This window comes from Coturnix japonica, chromosome 17 (genome assembly GCF_054131305.1).
Source record: "Coturnix japonica strain WE chromosome 17, WE-NBRP24, whole genome shotgun sequence".
Classification (NCBI taxonomy): domain Eukaryota; kingdom Metazoa; phylum Chordata; class Aves; order Galliformes; family Phasianidae; genus Coturnix; species Coturnix japonica.
Window position 1 is genome coordinate 3,608,532 of NC_140679.1, and position 20,563 is coordinate 3,629,094.

General features: G+C 48.9%; 1 protein-coding gene and 1 long non-coding RNA gene across 2 annotated transcripts; both read right to left on the bottom strand.

Annotated features, from left to right (window-relative positions):
* Window positions 1–458: 458 nt before the first annotated feature.
* Window positions 459–3,374, bottom strand: LOC146758057 (uncharacterized). The gene is made up of 8 exons (XM_085518658.1): window positions 3,280–3,374; window positions 2,979–3,098; window positions 2,329–2,452; window positions 1,915–2,001; window positions 1,727–1,831; window positions 1,276–1,415; window positions 1,031–1,098; window positions 459–552 (listed from the first exon to the last, which is right to left on the bottom strand). The coding sequence occupies exons 1-8, from the start codon at window positions 3,331–3,333 to the stop codon at window positions 459–461; spliced, it is 792 nt and encodes a 263-aa protein (XP_085374784.1). The 5' UTR covers window positions 3,334–3,374.
* A 7,316-nt stretch (window positions 3,375–10,690) lies between these two features.
* Window positions 10,691–19,627, bottom strand: LOC146758058 (uncharacterized). The gene is made up of 2 exons (XR_014935253.1): window positions 19,004–19,627; window positions 10,691–10,940 (listed from the first exon to the last, which is right to left on the bottom strand). It is a non-coding gene; the product is annotated as an uncharacterized LOC146758058 (long non-coding RNA).
* Window positions 19,628–20,563: the final 936 nt, after the last annotated feature.

A 20,563-nucleotide genomic window follows, 5' to 3' on the forward strand; every position in this document is an offset into this window, starting at 1 on the left:
GAAGGAAGGAGGAAGTTTCAGCCCTGGATGGACGCCATTCTGTGCCCACAGAGGAGCTTTGTGCCCTCGATGCTGAAGCAGCACCCAGAGCTGGCGGCGGGTGCAGGACCTGAACTCAGAGCCACAAGGAAATCAGAACAGGATGCAGTCAGTGCTGATTGTCACTGCTTTGACTCGGCTTTAAGACTGTGCAGAGTCTCAGAAATACCCACAGAGTAACAACAAAAAGGAGCAGGGCTGGAAAGGAACAGGGCTGGTTTTAATTGTTGTTGTTTTAAACTGTCCAATCAGGCGATGGTGTTAAGCCGTCATGTCGGACAGGTCCAGAAGGAGCTCATCCACATCCTCAACGTCACATCAGTTTCTCCTTCCAGTTCTTCTGTGAGCTCCATCAGAAGCTCCTCAAGGTTGTTGTCTTCAGTGATGGCTGCTTCCCCCGCCCCTGTGCAGCTCAGCTGCTAATTTTCTGCCCCTTGTGAGGAACATGATGTAGTGTTGGATTCCTCTGGCTGTGCCATGGGGTCTGCATGGCTTCCTGGGAGCAGCTCCAGACTTGTGGGAAGGAAAAGAACAATCTACGTGACATTTCTGAGATGTGCTTTCAGCTCTGAGGTCTGTAGTTGACCCTCCCGCCCCTCACACCCACATAGGGATGGTGATTCGATTAACCTGCGGCTGCCTTTGGAGTTAAGGAAACCAGCAGGTGCCTTTTTCATCTGTTCAAGTAGAGCAGTTTGAGTCTGGCAATCAGGGGCTGGGCTTTGTAGCAGAAACACATTGCCACCCTCAATGCTTTGTCTGTAAACATGTCAAGAAATCTTCCTCTGCAAAATCCTGCTTGCTGGCTGAGGTACTTTTCCCCATGAACTCAGCAGAGGTTTTGACAAAGCAGTTTCAATGATCTCAGATGACCTCTTCCTTTGTTGCATTATGCCATGACACATCTCAAACACCCCATTTTCCCCCAGTGTGAAAGAACTTCTGTCTGATGGGAAAAGGGCATTAAGGAAGAACAAGTTGTGGTCATCACCTGCTTGGAAGCTTTATGACTTCGGTGCTGAGCACGGTGTATTCGGGCGGGACTGAAGCAAGAGTCTCCTAGGAAGAAACAAGACAGAGTATGAAGCACAGGTCAGAGTTTCCACAAGTACCTTGTGAGACATCTGCTGCCTTCAAGGGAAACAGAAGAGCTGTAGAACACTTGGAATTTCTTCCTTTTCTTCAAGGGCAATGTAAACCTTTCATATCCACTACTGCTTTTGCCACTGCTCTTACCATTGGTAGTTTTTTAGCTGGGGGCTCATCCGCGTCCTCAGCAGCAGATGGATGAATTTCTGCTGCTTTTCGTTTCTGTCTCCGCGTTGGGGGGAAGGTGTTTTTCCAATCAATGGGCCTCACAGAGACCCTGCGCCCACCTAAAGTAAAAGGAAGAGAGAGCTGGTACTGTCTTGCTGCGCCTCAAGAGAGATCAAGTTCTCTTATCAGTCCCACCACCCTTCCACAAAGTTAAATACATTTGGCCAGTGGAATTGCAATGCCCTGTCCGGGATTCTCAGCCATGTTTTGCACACGGTCATCTCTGTGTACCAACAACGCGTACAAAGGAACAAAGAAACCCAATAGCTGCACTCAGTAATAATCCAGGGCAAGGAAAAGTCTGACAGAGAGCAATGCAAAATGACAGCACTGCTTTTCTGAGGCACCGTAACGAGTTCCTCGTGCTCACCTTTAACTCTTTTCTTGCAGGGCGATTCCCCCGCTTTTCCCTTCTCCTCCTCCGACCGTTTGCGTTTAAGTCCAGCTGGGCCATGGGAGGAAACTGGGATGTCAACTGCAAAGAGTCCCGGGAAAGAACAGTCAGATCTCAGTAGAAAAACAGAGCATCAAACCCAGGAGCCTGTTGAGTATCTGTACCTCTCTCTGGTGCCTTGTCAACCTCTGTCTGGTTCCCCAGACTTTTTGCAAGGCCGCTCTTTGGAGGAAGGCCACTGGTGTCAACTTCTGGCAGAAAAGAAACAAGGAATGATTGATGAGCGTCTCTTTGGGGGCAGGTTTGAGCACAGTCAACCACAAGCTTCACATTTTCAAGCACTGTTTGTTACATTTGCCTTCCGCTGCCCAAATGCTGTGCAGTCAGCACAGACCTGCAGTGCATCTTCCTCACTCCAGAAAAAGCCCAGCGCTGCTCTGACAGCCAAAGCACAGACGGATATTTCACTATCACGACTCTCCCCTGCCACCCCAATGAATGGTGACATGCATCCCGCACCCGCTCAGAACTGACATTCAGAATTGAGCCTTTCATGCTTCACGCCATCGGACACTCACTGTGGCTCAGCAGTGCAGTTGGTCTGTTCCCACCACGTTCCTTCAGGTGACGAAAGGCGCAGTGTGGTTTCTGGCAGCCTCCGGGCTGGTTCTCCCAGAAGCAGGGAATCAAACTGCGCTGCTTCTGCAGAGAGAAGGAAAGAAAGGGCCATGGAAACGGGCACATCAGGTCTGCAGGGAGATGCCGCGCTCCAACAGCCATCAGAAACCATTGTGTGGAGCCTTAGCTCTGTACCCTCATTTCCTGCCCCTCCTTTCACTACTCCAAGCAGCCAGAATGAACTGCTCTGGAGAAATCCAGGATGGAGAAGGCCCGACAGGGCACAACCGAGACCTGCTGGCAGGAGGGCAGTGCCACTCTCTCCTACCACCCAGCTCCAGCAGCTTTAGGAGGCTGAGCAATGCGAGCTTTTTGCATCTGGGGAGAAAATGCTTTTGGCTCCTAATGCAAACATCTCCCGCTGTGATATACCTAAGGCACTGAATTCTCTGCCTTCTTTACCTCCTCCCAGTCCCCTCTAGAAACAGAAACCAGTAAGATTTTCACAGCAAACATATCCAGCCTGCAGAAGTGCATTCAGCCCAACCACAGCCATGAAAAGTGGTGTTGTAGACTAAGCTGGAAAGCACATCTTTAGGCAAACACTCACATCAATCCTCATGTGACGGAACTTGCAGTTACTCCTCGAGCAGCCGCCCTCCATCCACAGTCTGCAGACTCGTTCGCTCCCCAGAGCCGCTTCACAGTGGCGGAAGGGGCAGCTGTCTCCCTGCAAGCACAAGGAAACCACAGGAAAATAAGAGCACAGCCTGAAACATGTCCATGCCATTAGCCCAGGCTGTTAGCAGCGCTATGAGGGTAACATCACCAGCAGGTCTCCCCTGCTCCACCACTTTCTCTTCAACATGAGGAAATGGAAGAAAACCCAGGCAGAAGAAAGTCAACCGTACCTTAGTGCAGGTGGAGTAGAAGTAGAAGTAGCAGTCGCCTCTTTGCTGAGACATGGTGAAATTCTTAGAGCCCGTCTGGGTTATCTCCAGAGGAATTCCCTGCTCTTGCAAAGAGACGGTTGTGCTCGAACTGCTTGGATCCCCAAAGAGTCCTCTCGGACCGGAACCCTACAGGAAGTGCCTACAAGGGAAGAATCATGAGGAATAAGCATTTTCCCAGCTTTCTTTTGATGCAGTTTGGGCTCTCGAGGAGGGCAATGCCTTGGAAGCAGCTGATTGCAAGAACTGTGCCAGCTCTGGAACCAATGTGTGTCTAAGTGCCATGACTTCCCCAGCAAGTGCTGTTCTCCATCCCACCAGCAGTTATATACCTTGCAGCATACATTTTGTGTTCCTGCCATGAGAAGGACTCCATCATCTACCCTTGCTGCAGCTGCAGTGGATGCAGCGCTACCACTCACACGTTTGAGAAACCTCCAGTTCTGGCTTACCCGGGCACAGCTGCAGTTCTCCTCCCTTCCAGCTAACACACCAGTGCAATGGCTGGGCAACACCGTCAGTGAGAGCAGGTAGCACCAGCAGCCACCACCACCGTCACTGCCAGCCGGGACAAGGGCTGACACAGCGTGTCCACACTCTGCGCAGCACTCACGGCTCTGGCACTCACTGGTGGCAGCCGTGGCCCCAGGCAGCGCTTGTGAGCTCACTGTGCTTGTGATGTCACTGCACAGCCCACGGCCCAGCTCAGCACCTGGATCTCACCAGGACTTCAGGGGGTTCTGTTAAAAATGTGCTGGATCCGGGGGTCAATAAAGCACAAGTTGCACTCCATGAAGTCTGTGCTCTCCTTCCCTTCTAATGTCTAAAACAAAGGCTGGGGACCAGCAGCAGTTCTGCAGGGCTGTAGCAGCGATGCTCAGTCACGGCCTGAAGCAGAGATTGAGCACCTGGTGGGATGGCAGGGCCAACCCAGGGCAGCTCAGGCACATGCAAACCCCTCCCAGACATCACTGAAAGGTTGGCAGTGCAGGTGAGGGTGTCTGACTGGAGATCACTGCCTGCCTGAGCCCTTCCAATGGTCAGCAGTTTTTTCCTTCCTTTCTGTGCCCCACAGCTGCTGCACTCGGGCTTATCCTCACCTGCTGCAGCCCAGGACTTTGATACCCCATTATCACTGCTGTGCTTTCCATTGCACTGCAGCATCACACAGGGCAGTAATGGCAGTTCATCATCCTCACCAAAACGTGTGACAGAATCTCACAAGGAATCAATTTCCCCTGCAAACAGCCACTCGGAAGGGCCTCCATTGAGCTGGGAGCTCCTCCCCAGCCCAGCTGTTCTGCTCAGACTCCTTCCAGCAGCCGCCCAGCACCAAACCCAGCTCACCTTATTGGCCTGGTCAGTCCGGGCTGTGCCCAGCTCACACACACGCCGCAGCGGTGCCTGCAGTGGGCTCCCAAAGGATGATCTCCAACAAGGAATGCTCATAGCTCAGTGTCTGTGTGCAGTACGCTCACCAGAGCACCAGCTCTGCTCGACAGCTGGGGGCCAAACCCTCCCAACCCAGCAATGACTGTGACCTCACACAGACCCACATCACTGCTGCTCTTTCATCATAAACACAGGCAGCCAGCACCTCCTAGATCCAATTGTAAGAGACCAACACAAGGGTCACCCAGTGGGGTTATCTGAAGTAAAGTAACAGAGAACTGAGGTGACTCTTGTCACAACACTGGGAATGGGGACCAAACCTTCAGGCCAGGTTTCTTGCAGTTAAGATTCCTCAGAGGGAGGTTTGCAGTCCCAGAGAAGCCCATGAGCTCCTCTGCACGATGCTCGGAGCAGAGCTGCCTCGTGATTCATCAGTGCTCCATTCCATAACTAAGTACATCTCAGATGAAATAATAATATTTCATGGTCACTTCTTCCTTTCTGTGAGACAAGCCTTAAATGTGTCTTTTTAAAGTCGTCGTGCACCGAATCTACAGCATGCTAGCAATATAGGTATAATGACATCACATAGAATGGAGTGTTTGCAGGGCTTAAGGCCGTGAATCACGGGTGAGATGTGATATTCCCACTGCAATGATGCTTTTAGGGCAGGTTTAAGTGCCTTCCGCTTTGTGTAACGTGGAGTCTGTAGGATGACAATAATGATTGTGGAATCACACTCATCTTTGAGCTCTAACTCACATCCACATCAGGAGCCTTCCCAAAGATCAGGCCCTGGTTTGCCTGCCCTGCTGGGCCCAGCTCAGTGCAGGACAGGAGATGGATTTCTGCTGTCCCTGTGCTCAGACTCCAAAGCCCAAGATAAGCTGCAGCTGAGATCTCACAGAGCACTCTGAGGTTTCTCTGCAGCTGTTTTCTGCTGCTGTTACACAGCACGGAATAGCTGGGATCCCCCAGGCACTGCCCTCGCACCAATAACTCCATTGTGCTCAGGATGTGCCAATGTGCTGAAGTCAAACTGTGCCATGTGGGTTTCACACAGATCGAACGCAGGCTGCAGATCTGCTGGCAGCCCTCAGGAGCTCCCCTGCCCTAATCCCACTCTTGCACTCCTTCCCTTCGTGCTCTTGTGGCCTTTAATAACACCGTGACACCTGACAGCCTCCTCCTGTCTGTAAGCTGTCATTTTATGCAGCCGTTTCTCTTCCGTTTACCCCCCAAACTGAAGATGTTTCCCTGCAGTGAATAAGCGATGAGGTTCTTTTCACCTCTCCTTGGACAACTTCCTTTATTGTTTTTTCGGAGCATTAGGGACTCTGAGACCCTGGAGTGTGTCCAGAGAGGAGCAATGGAGCTGAGAAGGGCCTGGAGCTCAGTGGGGTCCTATGGGGGTGACCAAGGGGACGGCAGGCAGCCAGTTTTCCCTGTTTTTCTCTCTGGATCCATCCCCGCCTCAATGGGGCCATCAAACCCTTTTGCTGCAGAACCCGCAGGCACTTCACCTTGAAGGATCATTACCTACATTGAAACTACTGTTACATGCAGGCGCACAGGAGTGCCCTGGTTTTCACAGGCTCTGGGCAGGGACGTTCAGGTCTGGAGGCGTTTGGGGCATCACTAATTGAGCTGCAAAATGAGCTTATAGCTCCTGACTCCTCCCATCCAGAAATATCGCTCCTATATCGGCCCGCGCTGCCGGAGCTCACGGGACTCGGCTCCCCGCCGCCGGGATTGGGTGGTGCGTGCAGGGCTGGGGGTCGGGCTGTATTGTGCTGTTGTGTTGTGTTGTTGTGTTATGTTGTGTGTTCCCGGTGTTCCCCTGCCGCTCTCCAGCTCGGCTCGTTCCGGCCCCGCATCGTTCTGTGACTCCCCCCCCCCCGCCCCTTGGCGGCTCCATACATGCACACGGCGGCAGCGCGGCCCGCACGGCGCACACGGGGATGCCGCAGCTCCGCCCCACCCCGCCCGGCTGCAGCTCCGTCCGCTCAGCGCCGCGTCTCGGTGTCGGGGCGGCGCCGCGCGGCTCATTGGGTCCCGTTGGCGGGCAGAGCGCGGTGGGTCTCGGCAGCAGCGGATTGGAACGGAGCGGATCGGAACAGAACGGAGCAGATCGACGCGGGGCGCAGCGCATCGCTGTGGGGCTGGCACGATGCTGGAGATCCAGCTGGATGATGGCGGCGTGGGGGGGTACCCGGGCAACGACTATTGCTCGGGGTCGGTGATGTCGGAGCGGGTGTCGGGCCTGGCCAACAGCATCTACCGCGAGTTCGAGCGGCTCATCCACTGCTACAACGAGGAGGTGGTGAAGGAGCTGATGCCGCTGGTGGTGACGGTGCTGGAGAACCTGGACTCGGTGCTGACCGATAACCAGGAGCACGAGGTGGAGCTGGAGCTGCTGCAGGAGGAAAATGAGCAGCTGCTCACACAGTACGAGTGGGAGAAGGTGCTGCGCAAACAGGCCGAGGAGGTGAGTGAGAGCGGCCCAGCGCCAACGGGGCCCGGCATCCATCTTGTGCGCGGCGCCAAAGGCCGGGGATGTGATGCAATGTGATGATATGATGCGATGCGATGTGATGATGTGATACGATGTGATGTGATGTGCTGCGGCGGTACCCGCATCGCAGGCCGCGCTCCCGGCCCCGCTCCATCTGCTCCGCACAGCCCGTGCGGAGGGGAAGGGGAATGGCTGGGAATGGCTGGGAATAGCTGGGAATGGCTGGGAATGGCTGGGAATAGCTGGGAATGGCTCCGCGTTGCTGCGCTGCCCCGAGCTCGAACACCGGCTGCACGGGGATGACTGGAGGATTCCTGCCGGTTTCGGGTTTAAACGCGGCCCTCAGATGGTTGATGTCTTCCCTGTACTTCCCCTGCCCTGGAGATGGTTCCCTGTCTGATCTCAGCGGCCTTTCCCCGGGTGCTGCGGGTCCCGGATCCTCGGGGCTGCGGCAGGTGCTGGGAGCGGGCGGCATCGGGGCACAGCGCCTCATGCGGGGACAAAGGAGCCGAGCTGAGCGCGCTGCTCCGCACTGAGCGCTCGAGTCCGCCGACACCACCGGCATCTTTCTGGCCATAGGCGCGGCCGGGCGGCTCCGGCCTCCAGCAGGGCCGGTCTGCGACGTGCCGGACACATTGGTACCGCTAGAAGTGTAATGCTGTCGTGTCATCAGCATGTCTTTGCAAAGCTGCTGGGAAAGGAATGTATGCGTCTGTATTGGCTGTGTTTTAACACTGGGAGAGTAGAGGGTTTTTTCCGTCCCAGGAGTCTTGCTCAGAGTCGGGTTTTGATTTGCTTAGATGTGGTAAATGAAATCCCTTCATGACTCCAGAGTAAAGCGCCGTGCAGTATTTCAATGGAGGTGCTCTGGGTGCTGGATGGTGAGGACGTGAGCCCAGGACATTTATCGCCCTGTACTAATGCTGGTCAATTTGGGTTGTAGCCTTAAGTTTTAAGTATGTGTTAATAAAACTTACAGCTGATCTTTTCAAATTCATATGAAGGCAGGGAGGGATTGAAAAGCAATTCCAAGTGTGGGACTTCATTCCACAAGCCGGTATTTTGTAGCTTCTGAGAATTAAATACTTGGAAATGTGCTGCTGCTGGGGAGGAGTGGGGCTCGGGGCGTGGGGTGGAACAGCCCCATGGATGGATCCTGCATCTTTGGACTCGTATCTTTCTGCTCTCAGTTTACCAGGTACAGGGGGTGCTGCTTCCTGCTGTGCCTGCTCCTGGAAGCAGATGTGGTGACAACATTTACGTCCTGCAGGGACGCTCAGACCCACAGCATGGTGCTGTTGGCAGATGTAAAAGCACTCTGTCATCCTCAGGTGCATCTGAGCTGAATGGGCAAAAAAGTATCTGCATAGGGCCTTGTTAGCAGAAAGGAATAGATAATGTGCTTCTATGAGAACAAATGGGTTTTGCCCCCTGTGTAGCCTCTGCTATCAGCTCACGTGTGTGAGATACAGCTGTCATTCCCTTTGTGTGTGACCAAAGCACACCATTACCTGCAGCAGTTTCCTGTGTGCCTCTTCCTGTGCAGTGGATTACGTGTTATGGAAGTGAAAATCTCTTATGCTACAGAGAATTCTGCTGTTCATCAGCTCATTGTAAGCAGAGAAATGCACCCCCCACCAGAGCACGCCTTGCACTTCTGTAGCAGGGGAAGCCCATCTCCGTCCCTGAGCAGCACTCGGCGCTGTGTGCTTTGCCTGTCCTGGGTCTGCAGCTTCCAGCCCCACCTTCAGTGGGGGTTCCACCTCCAGGAGCGATGTTCAATCCCTTGCTGTTGAGTTCTTTGCGTGTATCAATGATCATTTCAACAGCTGCAGCAATGCTGGGGAGCTGGGAGTCGGTGATCACAAAGTAATTTGTTCCTGTATTGCAATATCATGTCATGGGCGTCTGATTACATCGTTAGTTTATTGATGTTAAGTGAACTGAAACCAGCAGTGGATGTTATTCTCTGGCATAAAAGTTGTGTCGTATCCTCCTGTTCCCGCTACTGCAGAACCACCAGATCTTGTTTTACATAAGCGTGCACCCAGCCATGTCCTGCTCCATTGGGGCAGCTTGCACAGCCTTCATTTCCCTTCCTCTGAAGCAGAGGTTTCTGTCTCCATGTTCTGCCACTCATTTCCCCAGGATGGTTGCATTCAGTATCTTTCAAAATACTCTCAGCCAAAAGCGAAGCTTTTCTGGACACTTTGACTGCAGAGTGACTCAATATTTTCCACTTGCTCTAAAATAGGGCAGCAGAAGCACCCGGACAAGAGCACTGAAGTCAGAAGTCCCTTGAAATGAAGCAGTGCAGTCAGTCTGTGATTGCAGGGCTCAGAATGTCACATTTCTTTTCCTTGACCTCCAAAACACTGAAGCTGTGGAACAGCGTCAGCTTTTCAGTATTGCCGTGTTCTTCCACCTGCTTTGCATTGTGTGAGCGCAGGGTAATGGCTGCACCTCTCCTAGAGCCCATTTAGGGGCTGACTGCTGCTGGCAAGGGTCTCTTTCTGGAGATCCCCCCTTGGTGCAGCTTTCCCATGTGAATCCGAGATCTTCTGCTCCAGGTGAGCGATCTTCTTCCCTTCCTTTATAGCACCTCTGTTGTGCCGCTCCTGTCATTGCACAGAGCTGGGGCTGCCCTGTCCCAGTGCAGAGTACAGCACTTCCCTTGTTAATCCTCATGTGGAGCCTAATGCACATCCCACTAACTCGTCAAGCTCTCACTGCAAGGCCTCCCTACACTCCAGGGAGCCAGCAGCTCCCACTATTTAGTGACATCTGCAGCTTATGCATAGGACCTTGCATAGGAATTTTCTTCCTGCTCTGTAGCGGGTGTTAGGATGGCACCCACTTGTAGGAGCACAGAACTGGGAGGGACCTGCTGACTCAGCAGCCCATTCCTCAGCACTGCAGGCAGTTGCATTACAGAAGCTGCTTCATAAATGTATCAGGCTTTGTCTTAAAGCCATTACTTAAACCTCTTGCGTCTGCTCTTCTAAAAGTGACCTCCTCCTGAATTCCACTTTCTTTTTTTTTTTAACTTGCAGCCTGTTTTTACTGGTTTGTTCTTGTGCCAGCATTGACTTTTACTCCAAGTAACTTCTGCCTCCATGAGATATCTGTGCCTTTGAAGTATTAATAGAAACCAGTCCTGCCTTTGGTCTCCATTGTGTTGGTGGCACGAGCCGAGCTCTGCTCGCTGCCTGCTGGAGGAGGGTCAGGTTGGAGTGCCCCATGGAGGGATCTGTGTGCAGCTGGTTTGGGTGACACTTGGCTGTGCCTGGTTTGATCCCTGGGCGTGTGGGGCTGCAATAGCAGGTGGCTTTCCTGGAAGGCTTCAGCATGAATTGGAGTGTTGCACTGTTCAAAATGACAATGGTAGGATTTATCTGGTGTGATCACCCTGCGTGTTCACCTGTGTGACATCCTGTTGTCATCAATTTACAAGCAATGAGCCGATAATGTTCCAATTAGAAACTTTTATTAATTGTAGCGGGTAAAACAAAAAGGCAATTCAGCGCTGGGCGACAGGGGAATCCTCGTTCCTCCAACTGCCGCACCTTCCCGTCCCTTGCAACTTCTTTTGTAAGGTCCATCCCGAGTGTATTGTCCTTTAATTGGTCGGTCGTGATCGTGCCACTTGGTGTGTCGTTCCTTGGTTGGTCCTTCCGTGAAACTTTGTATCCATCGGGGCGCGCTTTGCCTGTAACTATGCAGAGTACACAATCTACCCATAAAATTAGAGTGTTCTGCAACCCTTGTGGCCTCCATATTCCACCATCACATCCCGGTCCTAATGAACAAGCACTCCACCACAATGCTACCACATCCCGGTCTTAATGAGCAAACATTTTATCACAGTCCCCCCTTTTCTTTTATTGTACTATTTTGTTTTGCTCATTAAACCGTTTTAGTTCTTGTCGACTCCATTCTAGAGCATCCTCTTCTCGTTCCCCATCAAGGGGTTCATATCTTTCTCTAATTACCATTAGGTGGGCTGCCTCTAGCCTGTTCTTAACGATAACGATTAGTCTATTTAAAATACAGGGTCCAAAGGTCAAACCTAATATTATCATAATAACTGGTCCCATTATTGTGGATAATAATGTAGTGAACCAGGAGGAACCATTAAACCAACTCTCATACCAACTTCTTTGAGACTCCTGGGCTCTTTTTCTTTGTTCTAACTGTTTTCTTAGTTCAGCCATTGTATCTATTGCTACCCCCGTTTGATCAACGTAGGTGCAACATTGTTCTTTAAGAGCCACACATAGTCCCCCTTGCTGCAATAGGAGAAGATCCAACCCCCTTCGATTTTGTAACACTACTTCTGATAAAGACCGTACCGATTTTGTAAGCGCATTGATGGCTTCATCTATTTTCTGTAGATCTTCATCCACAGATTGTCTAAGGGTTTTCAGTCCCTGTGGCTGGTTTATTAAAGATGCTACTCCAGTCCCCAGCCCGGCCCCTCCTATAGTTAATAGCATTGCAACGGTTAGGGCTGTGAATGGCTCCCTTTTAATCAGGTGATGTTCAGAGGTTTCTTGTTGACTGATCACATAATCTTTAGGGTGATATATGATTCGTGGAACTATAATTACTTGTACACAGTAATTGGTGGTTTGATTAAATATCTTAGTCGATAAGCATGTAGTGACCCCTAATTTGGCACATATCCATTTAGCATTGTCTGCGGGTAGGAGCCAGTCTGAGGGTTTCTCCTGACTTTGTACTTCTATAGTTTTATTACATAGATGTCGTTTTTCTAGAGGTACAGTTCCCACACACACACCATTTCCAGTAACATGTGCTAGAGTTATCCCTGGAACGTTAGGCCTTCCCTTTTTCCATAGGCACTCTGCTGGGTTAGTCCCATTTCTTCTCCTAATCTTCGCTACGGACCCTATTGCTTCATAAAAAGGGGGTCTTATATCATAGCATAGCCAACACTCCTTAGTTAATTCTGGGTAGGTGTTGTTTAACACCTTGAAACTAGACTGAATTATTTTCCAAAGGGTGCCATATTCGGTAATATAAGGGCTTGCTTCGGTCGGGCCTACAGTAACAGCTTCTGTCTTATTCTGATTGTTATTTATTACTACGTTAGGTCCTATACCTATTGGGGGGTCTGGCGGAACTCTTTCTTTTTTAATAAGGAAATGGCCCCCTCGGTCTCTTCCAGGCTCCCACATTCGTACCCCCCAAGTCTTTCCTATCCACCACACTGTGTTTTCTGTTTTAAGGATTTTTATCTCTAAATGTTGGCATGTTACTTCACCAGAGTGAGTCCCATGAGTCGGAGGTGTACAACCTGAGGGACCCCAACTAATTGTTATATATTCATCTTGTCCCCCCCCTGGCAGAAATCCCAGTGAAACCGTTTCACAACCCCAGTATGCACAATAATATTCCCCTGGGTAATTACAATAACTTTTCCCTGGATTTGATGCTGGGCAAGCATAGATTGCCTTGCGATTCAGGCATGGTTGTGTTGGTACTAAGTCACATACTTGACTTTTAAGGATGGGAGCGCCTGGGGTCACGTCTGTGCTTATCACCTTCTGATCTTCCCCTCTGATTAGGGACCACTTAAATGGCTCATGTGTCTGTACCTCTGTACCCCAACCCTCATTAATGAGATTTAATATTATTATCAATTGAGCTAGTTTTAGATAGGCAGTTTTCCCACTGCAGTAGTGAGTCTTTAATTGCTCGGGGGAGTTATTTCCAGTCTTGGGGTATCTTCTGGATCCTAAATCTTTGGATTCATTCATAATGGAGCAGACTCCTCCACATGTTTTATCTCCTCTGCCTCGCCCATCGACTCGGTTGCCTCGAGCCATGGGGTGTATAATCTTCTCGGCAGCAAGAGTATTCTTCAGGAGGGGCTGGTTTTGCTTCCCTTTTAAGTGGGTCTTTGGGGTACTGCACCCTATTCTTTTTCCCACTGGTTATACACTTAAGTGATGCTGGTAAGGATCCAAATTCACCCCCAGGTTTACCCCCTTCTATTAAAATTTCCACGGCCACTCTGAAGGCTAATAACCAATTTGTGTATTCCTGTTTTCGCAGTGGGTCCACTACCTTTCTAAAACATATCCCAACAGTTGCATTCACAATAGTCAAAATATTCCCTTCTACATTAAATTCTATACTGATACGTTTATACAATCATTGTTAATTCATGTTCTCATTTTCCTTGACGGAGGGTTTCGTGACAGTTTTACTTTCAAATCACCCGCTGGACTAGTGACTCTCCATTCGTGATTTTGTACTGGACCCTTAACACGACTAGCATGTGTCCATCCTTTTTCAGCAGTTCTGATGGCAGTATTGGTAGTCAATAATACCAGATAGGGACCTTCCCAGCGAGGCTGCAGTGTGGTTTCTCTCCAGGTCTTTATCAGAACCCAATCTCCAGGCTTTATCTGATGGAGGGTAATGTCAAGAGGGGGTCTTTGAGTCAATTGTCCCTTTTTCCACAATTCCTGTTTATACTTCATTAATTCCGTGATATAAGCTTGAATGTTCTGATCTACCACCCCCGGGTGATCTTTAGGGGTTCCTGCATCATATGGCATTCCGTATAACATTTCGAAGGGAGATATTCCTATGTCAGCCCGGGGCTGGGCCCTAAGGTTTAAGAGGGCAAGGGGAATGCATTTTATCCATGAGAGCTTAGTTTCTAGTGTTAATTTGGCCAATTGCTTTTTTAGTTCCCCATTCATTCTCTCTACTCGCCCTGAACTCTGTGGGTGCCAGGGAGTATGTTCTTCCCATTTTATTCCCAAGGCTTCAGCTATATTTCTAGTGATTCTTGATGTAAAGTGTGGTCCTTGATCTGAATCTATTACTTCTGTTACCCCATACCTAGGGATGATTTGTTCGAGTAATATTTTTGTTACTACCTGAGCTGTTGCTTTAGTTGTGGGGAATGCCTCTACATAATGTGTGAGGTGGTCTATTATGACTAATACATATTTATATCTTCCTACTTTAGGAAATTCGGTAAAGTCAATTTGGACTCTAGAAAATGGCCTAGTGGCCAAGGGTCTTCCCCCCCATAGGCAGTTTTCTTTGTACGGCTCTGTTTATCTTTAAGCACGTAATACATCCTTGAGTAATATGTCTAGCTAGATTATGTAGGCCTATACACATGTACTTAGTGGCAAAATGATCTATTAAAGCTTGGCTTCCCCAGTGGGTCCGTTCGTGCAACTGGGTCAGCACCTGAGATGCTATTGACTTAGGCAGTACCTCTCTCCCGTCAGCTAGATACCACCTCCCTTCTGTGTTTTTAGTTATTCCCATTTGATTCAGTTTTTGTTCTTCCTTCGGTGTAAACGAAGGGGCCTCATCATGTGTCAATTCTTCCTGCCTCTCCTGCCTCAGGACCAATTCCCTGAGGGCAGCTTGCTTAGCTTCTAGGTCTGCTGCATTATTTCCTCTAGTCTTGTAATCGGTCCCCTGTTGGTGTCCTCTAAGGTGTACCACCGCTATCCTCTTTGGTTTTCGTAGGGCCACTAAGAGTTGCTTTATTAATTCTTGATGTATTAAGTCCTTTCCTTGGGAATTTATCAATCCCCTTTCTTCCCAAATCTTCCCAAAGGTATGTATTACCCCATAACTATATTTGGAATCGGTATAGATAGTGCCCTCTTTTCCCTGTAATCTTTTTAGTGCCTGTAAAACAGCATACAGCTCGCAAGCTTGAGCTGACCAAGTGTTACTCAAGGGTCCTGATTCCAATACCCGGAGGGTCTTTCCATCTACTATTGCATAACCTGATCTTCTCTTTCCCTCCACTACTCTAGAGGATCCATCCACAAATAATTTTTCCCCTTCTCTTAATTCTTCTTCTTCTAAATCTGGTCTGATTTTTGTTTGTTCTTCTATCGTATGTAAACAGTTATGAATGAGTCCCACATTTTCGGGTTTTCCATATAAGAATTCTGCAGGATTCTGGAGACTTGTGGTCTCCAGGGTTAAGTTAGGGGCTTCCAGTAAGATACCCTCATACTTTAGAAGACGAGAATCAGATATCCATTTTTCAGCTTTTTGTTGGAGCACATTTCTAATATTGTGGGGAGATAGTACCTTTATATTGCTGTTAAAAGTAATTTTCCTGGCTTCTTCTACCAATAACGCACACCCAACAATTGCTTGTAAGCAAGTGGGCCATCCTCGGCTCACAGGGTCTAATAATTTTGACAAATATCCAACGGGTTTCTTCTTCCCTGCCCAATCCTGTGTTAAAACCCCATACGCTGTACCACTGTCTATGTTAACGAATAAATAAAAGGGTCTTTTTAAGTCAGGCAGGCTCAAGACAGGGGCATTGATGAGATCCTCCTTCAGCTTTTGTAGATTCTCTTCATCTTGTCTATCCCACTTTATTAATCCATCGGTACTGAGCTTTTGATATAGAAACTTTACTTTACTGCTATAATTTTCAATCCATTGTCTACAATATCCCACTAATCCCAGCAATTGTCTTATTTGTCTCTTATTGTTTGGCGACTTCAGGGACAATATTCCTTGTATCCTTTCAGGATCTATCTTCTTTTCTCCTTTACTCAGGTAATGCCCTAGATATCTAACCTCCTCTTCCACAAATTGCAATTTCCTTTTTGATACTTTAAGTCCTTTCAGTCCCAAAAAGTTCAGCAATTTAATACTTTCTTTCCGAACCTTTCCCTCATCCTCTCCAGCAATTAATAGATCATCTACATACTGTATTAATTTGGTATCAGGATCTAGCTGATACTCTTGCAGGATCTGTTCTAGGGCTTGCCCAAACAAATTAGGGGATTCTGTGAAGCCTTGGGGGAGTACAGTCCACCTTAATTGCTGTTTTCTGTTAGTATCTGGGTCTTCCCACTCAAATGCAAAAAAATCGCGGCATGTCTCATCTAAAGGGCAAGCCCAAAAAGCATCTTTTAAGTCTATGACACTATACCACAAGTTGTCGGGCCCTAATTTACTTAGCAATGTATAGGGATTAGCTACAACTGGGAACCTAGATACAGTGCGCTTGTTAATTTCCCTCAGATCATGAACCAACCGATATGTTCCATCAGGTTTCTTTACCGGTAATATAGGGGTATTAAATGGGGACATACAGGGTTCCAGTAATCCTTTGCTCACTAATCTATCTATTTCTGGTTTGAGACCCCTCCTTCCTTCCAGGGAAATAGGATATTGTTTTATTTTTACTGGGATTTCAGGATTCTTGATTTTTACCGTGAAAGGGGGTATTTTTAGTTGTCCCACACTCTCGGGGGTATACCAGACATCAGAATTGATCTCTTGTTCATCTTCTACCCTAAGAGGGCAGAGTTTGATTCTCAATTCTTTATTCTCTACTTCTAGTCCTATGCCTAATGCAATAATCAGATCCCGTCCTAACAAATTGAACTCCGCTTCAGGCAGTATCAAGAAATCACCCAACCCCACTTTGGACTCTGCTTCTATCATTACATTTTTAACTATTCCTACTGTAAAAGGTTCTCCCTTTGCTCCTATTACTTTGGTAGTTTCCCGGGAAGGTTTGCATCCGAGGGGGATCTGTTGTATAGTAGACCTTTCTGCTCCTGAATCTACTAGAAACTCTACCTCCTCAGCTTGGGGACCAATTTTCAATTTTATCAAGGGCTCCTGTTGTTTCTGGGTCCCCAATATATAGAGCCCCTGTCACCCCTAGTCTTCTTGGAAGGACTTTTCGTCTCTCATTCTAACCCTGCAGTCCCTCTTCATGTGTCCCTTTTTCCTGCAATAATAGCATATTCTCTCCTCCTCCCTGTTTTCAGGCTTCCTAAATTTTTGCTGTCCTGGAATTCGATTTTGCGTCCATCCCCCCATTTTCCTTTCCAATTCCCTACTTTCTTTGACCGCTGCTACCATCATCCTAACCTGCCTATTATGTCTTTCTTCCTCCCTTCTTACATATACCTTCTGAGCTTCCCTCAAAAGTTCATCAAGCCCCCGATCCTGCCAATTTTCTATCTTTTCTAGTTTCTTGCGGATATCTTCCCAAGCCTTAGCTACGAACTGTGTTTTGAGCAGAGCCTGGCCTATCGGTGTATCGGGATCCAATCCTGAATATAGTTGTAAATTCTTGCGTAACCTTTCTAGCCATTCAGTGGGTGTTTCCTCCTTCTTTTGTCTTTCATTAAAAGCTTTATTTATATTCTGACCTCTTGGGACTGCCTCCCTAATGCCCTGGATAATGATAGTTCGCAGGTCCTGCATGTGAGTCCTATGATGTTGATTTTGATGGTCCCATTGCGGATTCTGTAAGGGCCATTTAATATCCGCAGCGGGCCCGTGGACATGTTGAGCATCCCAAATGCGCATCCCTGCACGCCTAATCATACCTCTCTCTTCTGCTGTGAACAGTATACTTAGAATAGATTGTAGTTCCTCCCAGGTATAAACATTTGGCCCTAAGAACTGATCTACTCTGTCTGCCACCCCCAGGGGATCTTCTAGTATATTACCCATTTCCTTCTTAAAATCTCTAACATCCCCTGAATTTAAGGGCACTGATATAAACCCCATCTGAGGTTGTGGACCTCCCATGGGCATTTCTCTTAAAGGGTAGAGGTTATTTTGTCGTGCCTTTGCCCGTGTCACAGGCCCTCCCCCTTCTATCTTTTGTACTTCTCCCTTTCTCGAATCCATCTGCCCATGATCCAACTGAGGAGGAGAAGGTAGGGGAATTGCTGGTGGTACAGCATATGGTGGGGGTCCCACTAAGGCCTCCTCTTCCCTTCGAGGTTTACGTTTTTCGACATCTTTTTCTTTTCGTGTCAAATTAAAAATGGGGACTCCTAAACCCTCTGGGCGAGTGACCCATACTGCTGCATAGTCACTTTCTTCTTGATTGAAAGGGGTTTTGGAGTTTACCCAAAAATTTAATTGCTGTTGTACCCAATCTTCATTAGAACCATACTTAGGCCACCATACTGCCGGGCCAATTTGTTGTCCGCTCCAAATTTCTATACAATAATAAATCATCTTTGCTTTATCTTTATTTCTTGTTCCTGGATAGTGCGTCCAGGCAATTAGCATGAACCCTAGAGGTGAGTCCTTAGGAATGGATGGTCGTTTAGAAGGGGTGGGTGGTTTAGTTTTACACTGCCCCATCTCGTTCTTTACTTCTTGCTCTCTTGTTTTATTCAATGTCTGTAGCTCCCCCTAGTGCCCGTAGCTCTAGGGGAACACCTAAATAATAATCATCCCTAGTGTCCGTAGCTCTAGGGGAACACCTGAATAATAATCATCCCTAGTGCTCGTAGCTCTAGGGGAACACCTAAATAATAATAATCATCCCTAGTGCCCGTAGCTCTAGGGGAACACCTAAATAATAATCATCCCTAGTGTCCGTAGCTCTAGGGGAACACCTGAATAATAATCATCCCTAGTGCTCGTAGCTCTAGGGGAACACCTAAATAATAATAATCATCCCTAGTGCCCGTAGCTCTAGGGGAACACCAAAGAATAACCCTCCATAGAGCCCATAGCCCTAGGGGTTGTGGTGGTGAAAGGGTCCCGCTTATACCCTGTACCCACCCTTCGGCGTGCCCTCACTCAGTGTTGCATTCACTCGCTTCCCCCAGGTCGTGGCCCACGCCCTCGCGGGCAATGGGAACCGCACTACTGTGGGGTCCACACTCGCTCGGGTTAGTGCCGGCTGCCGGCCCCCCTTCACAAGCACACAACACTCGCCACACGCCGGATTCCCAACCCAGACCGGACTATACTCACCTGTCCTGCGTCTTCGTCCGGACTTTCGTGCACGAAATTTAAAGGGTTAACCGGTTTTTACTTGCCTTTGTGTTTTAAATTTCGGATCGTCGGCAGGAGTAGGGCGGGAGGATAGGAGCCGAGGCCACCTATTTAGGCGGGGCGCCCCCTCAGGCTCGTACCCACGCCAGTATTCCCATCCGAGTCACGGCACCAAATTGTCATCAATTTACAAGCAATGAGCCGATAATGTTCCAATTAGAAACTTTTATTAATTGTATCGGGTAAAACAAAAAGGCAATTCAGCGCTGGGCGACAGGGGAATCCTCGTTCCTCCAACTGCCGCACCTTCCCGTCCCTTGCAACTTCTTTTGTAAGGTCCATCCCGAGTGTATTGTCCTTTAATTGGTCGGTCGTGATCGTGCCACTTGGTGTGTCGTTCCTTGGTTGGTCCTTCCGTGAAACTTTGTATCCATCGGGGCGCGCTTTGCCTGTAACTATGCAGAGTACACAATCTACCCATAAAATTAGAGTGTTCTGCAACCCTTGTGGCCTCCATATTCCACCATCACATCCCGGTCCTAATGAACAAGCACTCCACCACAATGCTACCACATCCCGGTCTTAATGAGCAAACATTTTATCACACTGTTGGCTGGAGATGGCAGCACGTCTGTCTGTCTCCTCACACTGTGTTGCAGCTGACCTGGGGCTCATCTTTGCTTTGTGCTCAGCTCCCTTCTCTCAAGTCTTCTCATTGCAGTCACGATGTTTGCATGCCCTTGCCCAGTCCCAGCTCCTCTCTGACCATCAGCATCGCTTCGTTCCTCCTGTGTGATGTTTTGATTCTCTTCATGAGTGGCATCTCCCAGTCCGGTCTCATCTGCTGCACTCAAGTAGCACCTCCTGCCCTGTCAGCCCCACTTACCACAAGGCTGCCTTGAAGAGCTCTGTTAGCTGCCCGTGCTCCCTTTGTGCTCCTCTACAGTGATCCATGGTGTGCGGGGGCAGAGCTGTGTCAGGGCTGAGAAGAGCCCATCTGCCTGCCCTGGCTCTGCCATAGCACCAGGCCTGCTTCATGGAGAGCATTTAAAGGGCAGAGCATCTCATTCTTCAAAAAAAGGCTCAGATCCCTTGGAATAGGAATCCAGGAGATGCTTTTATTGATATATGCCAAAATAACAGCATTTGATTTCACAGAAGCATTTGAAGACCAATCTACAACTATAAAGTAGCTAACACATAAAAGATGTGCTTGTGAATCCTTGAAATTAGCAAGAGAAGCAAAAGCCCTTAAGGGCTGCAGTTGTCAAGGGGATGTTATTTCACTGAGGCTGTGTGCTCCTGTGCAGGTGGAGGTGTTCCTTCAGAGGAGTGTTTCTCTTTGGGGAGGATAGCAAAGATTTGAGCGTGGGGTGTAGCTCAAAGCATCTGCCCACCAGGCAGTACTGCGTCCTGCCACCAGTGGGTTCTGCCCTATTTCTTTGTCTTGGCCTCCTAAGACAGAATACTGTCAACGTAACTTCCCGAATTGCCAGTTAATTACTGCCCCAAATTGTGAGTTGGAGGCTGCACAGCCTG

What these genes read in the sequence shown, in the direction of transcription:
- LOC146758057 (XM_085518658.1), bottom strand. Translation starts at nt 3,333, where the DNA reads ATGTCTCAGCAAAGAGGCGACTGCTACTTCTACTTCTACTCCACCTGC. An exon ending in TCCGTCACATGAGGATTGAT is followed by an intron (nt 2,453 to 2,978) that starts GTGAGTGTTTGC and finishes TTCTCTCTGCAG; the next exon opens with AAGCAGCGCAGTTTGATTCC. An exon ending in CAGCTAAAAAACTACCAATG is followed by an intron (nt 1,099 to 1,275) that starts GTAAGAGCAGTG and finishes GTTTCTTCCTAG; the next exon opens with GAGACTCTTGCTTCAGTCCC.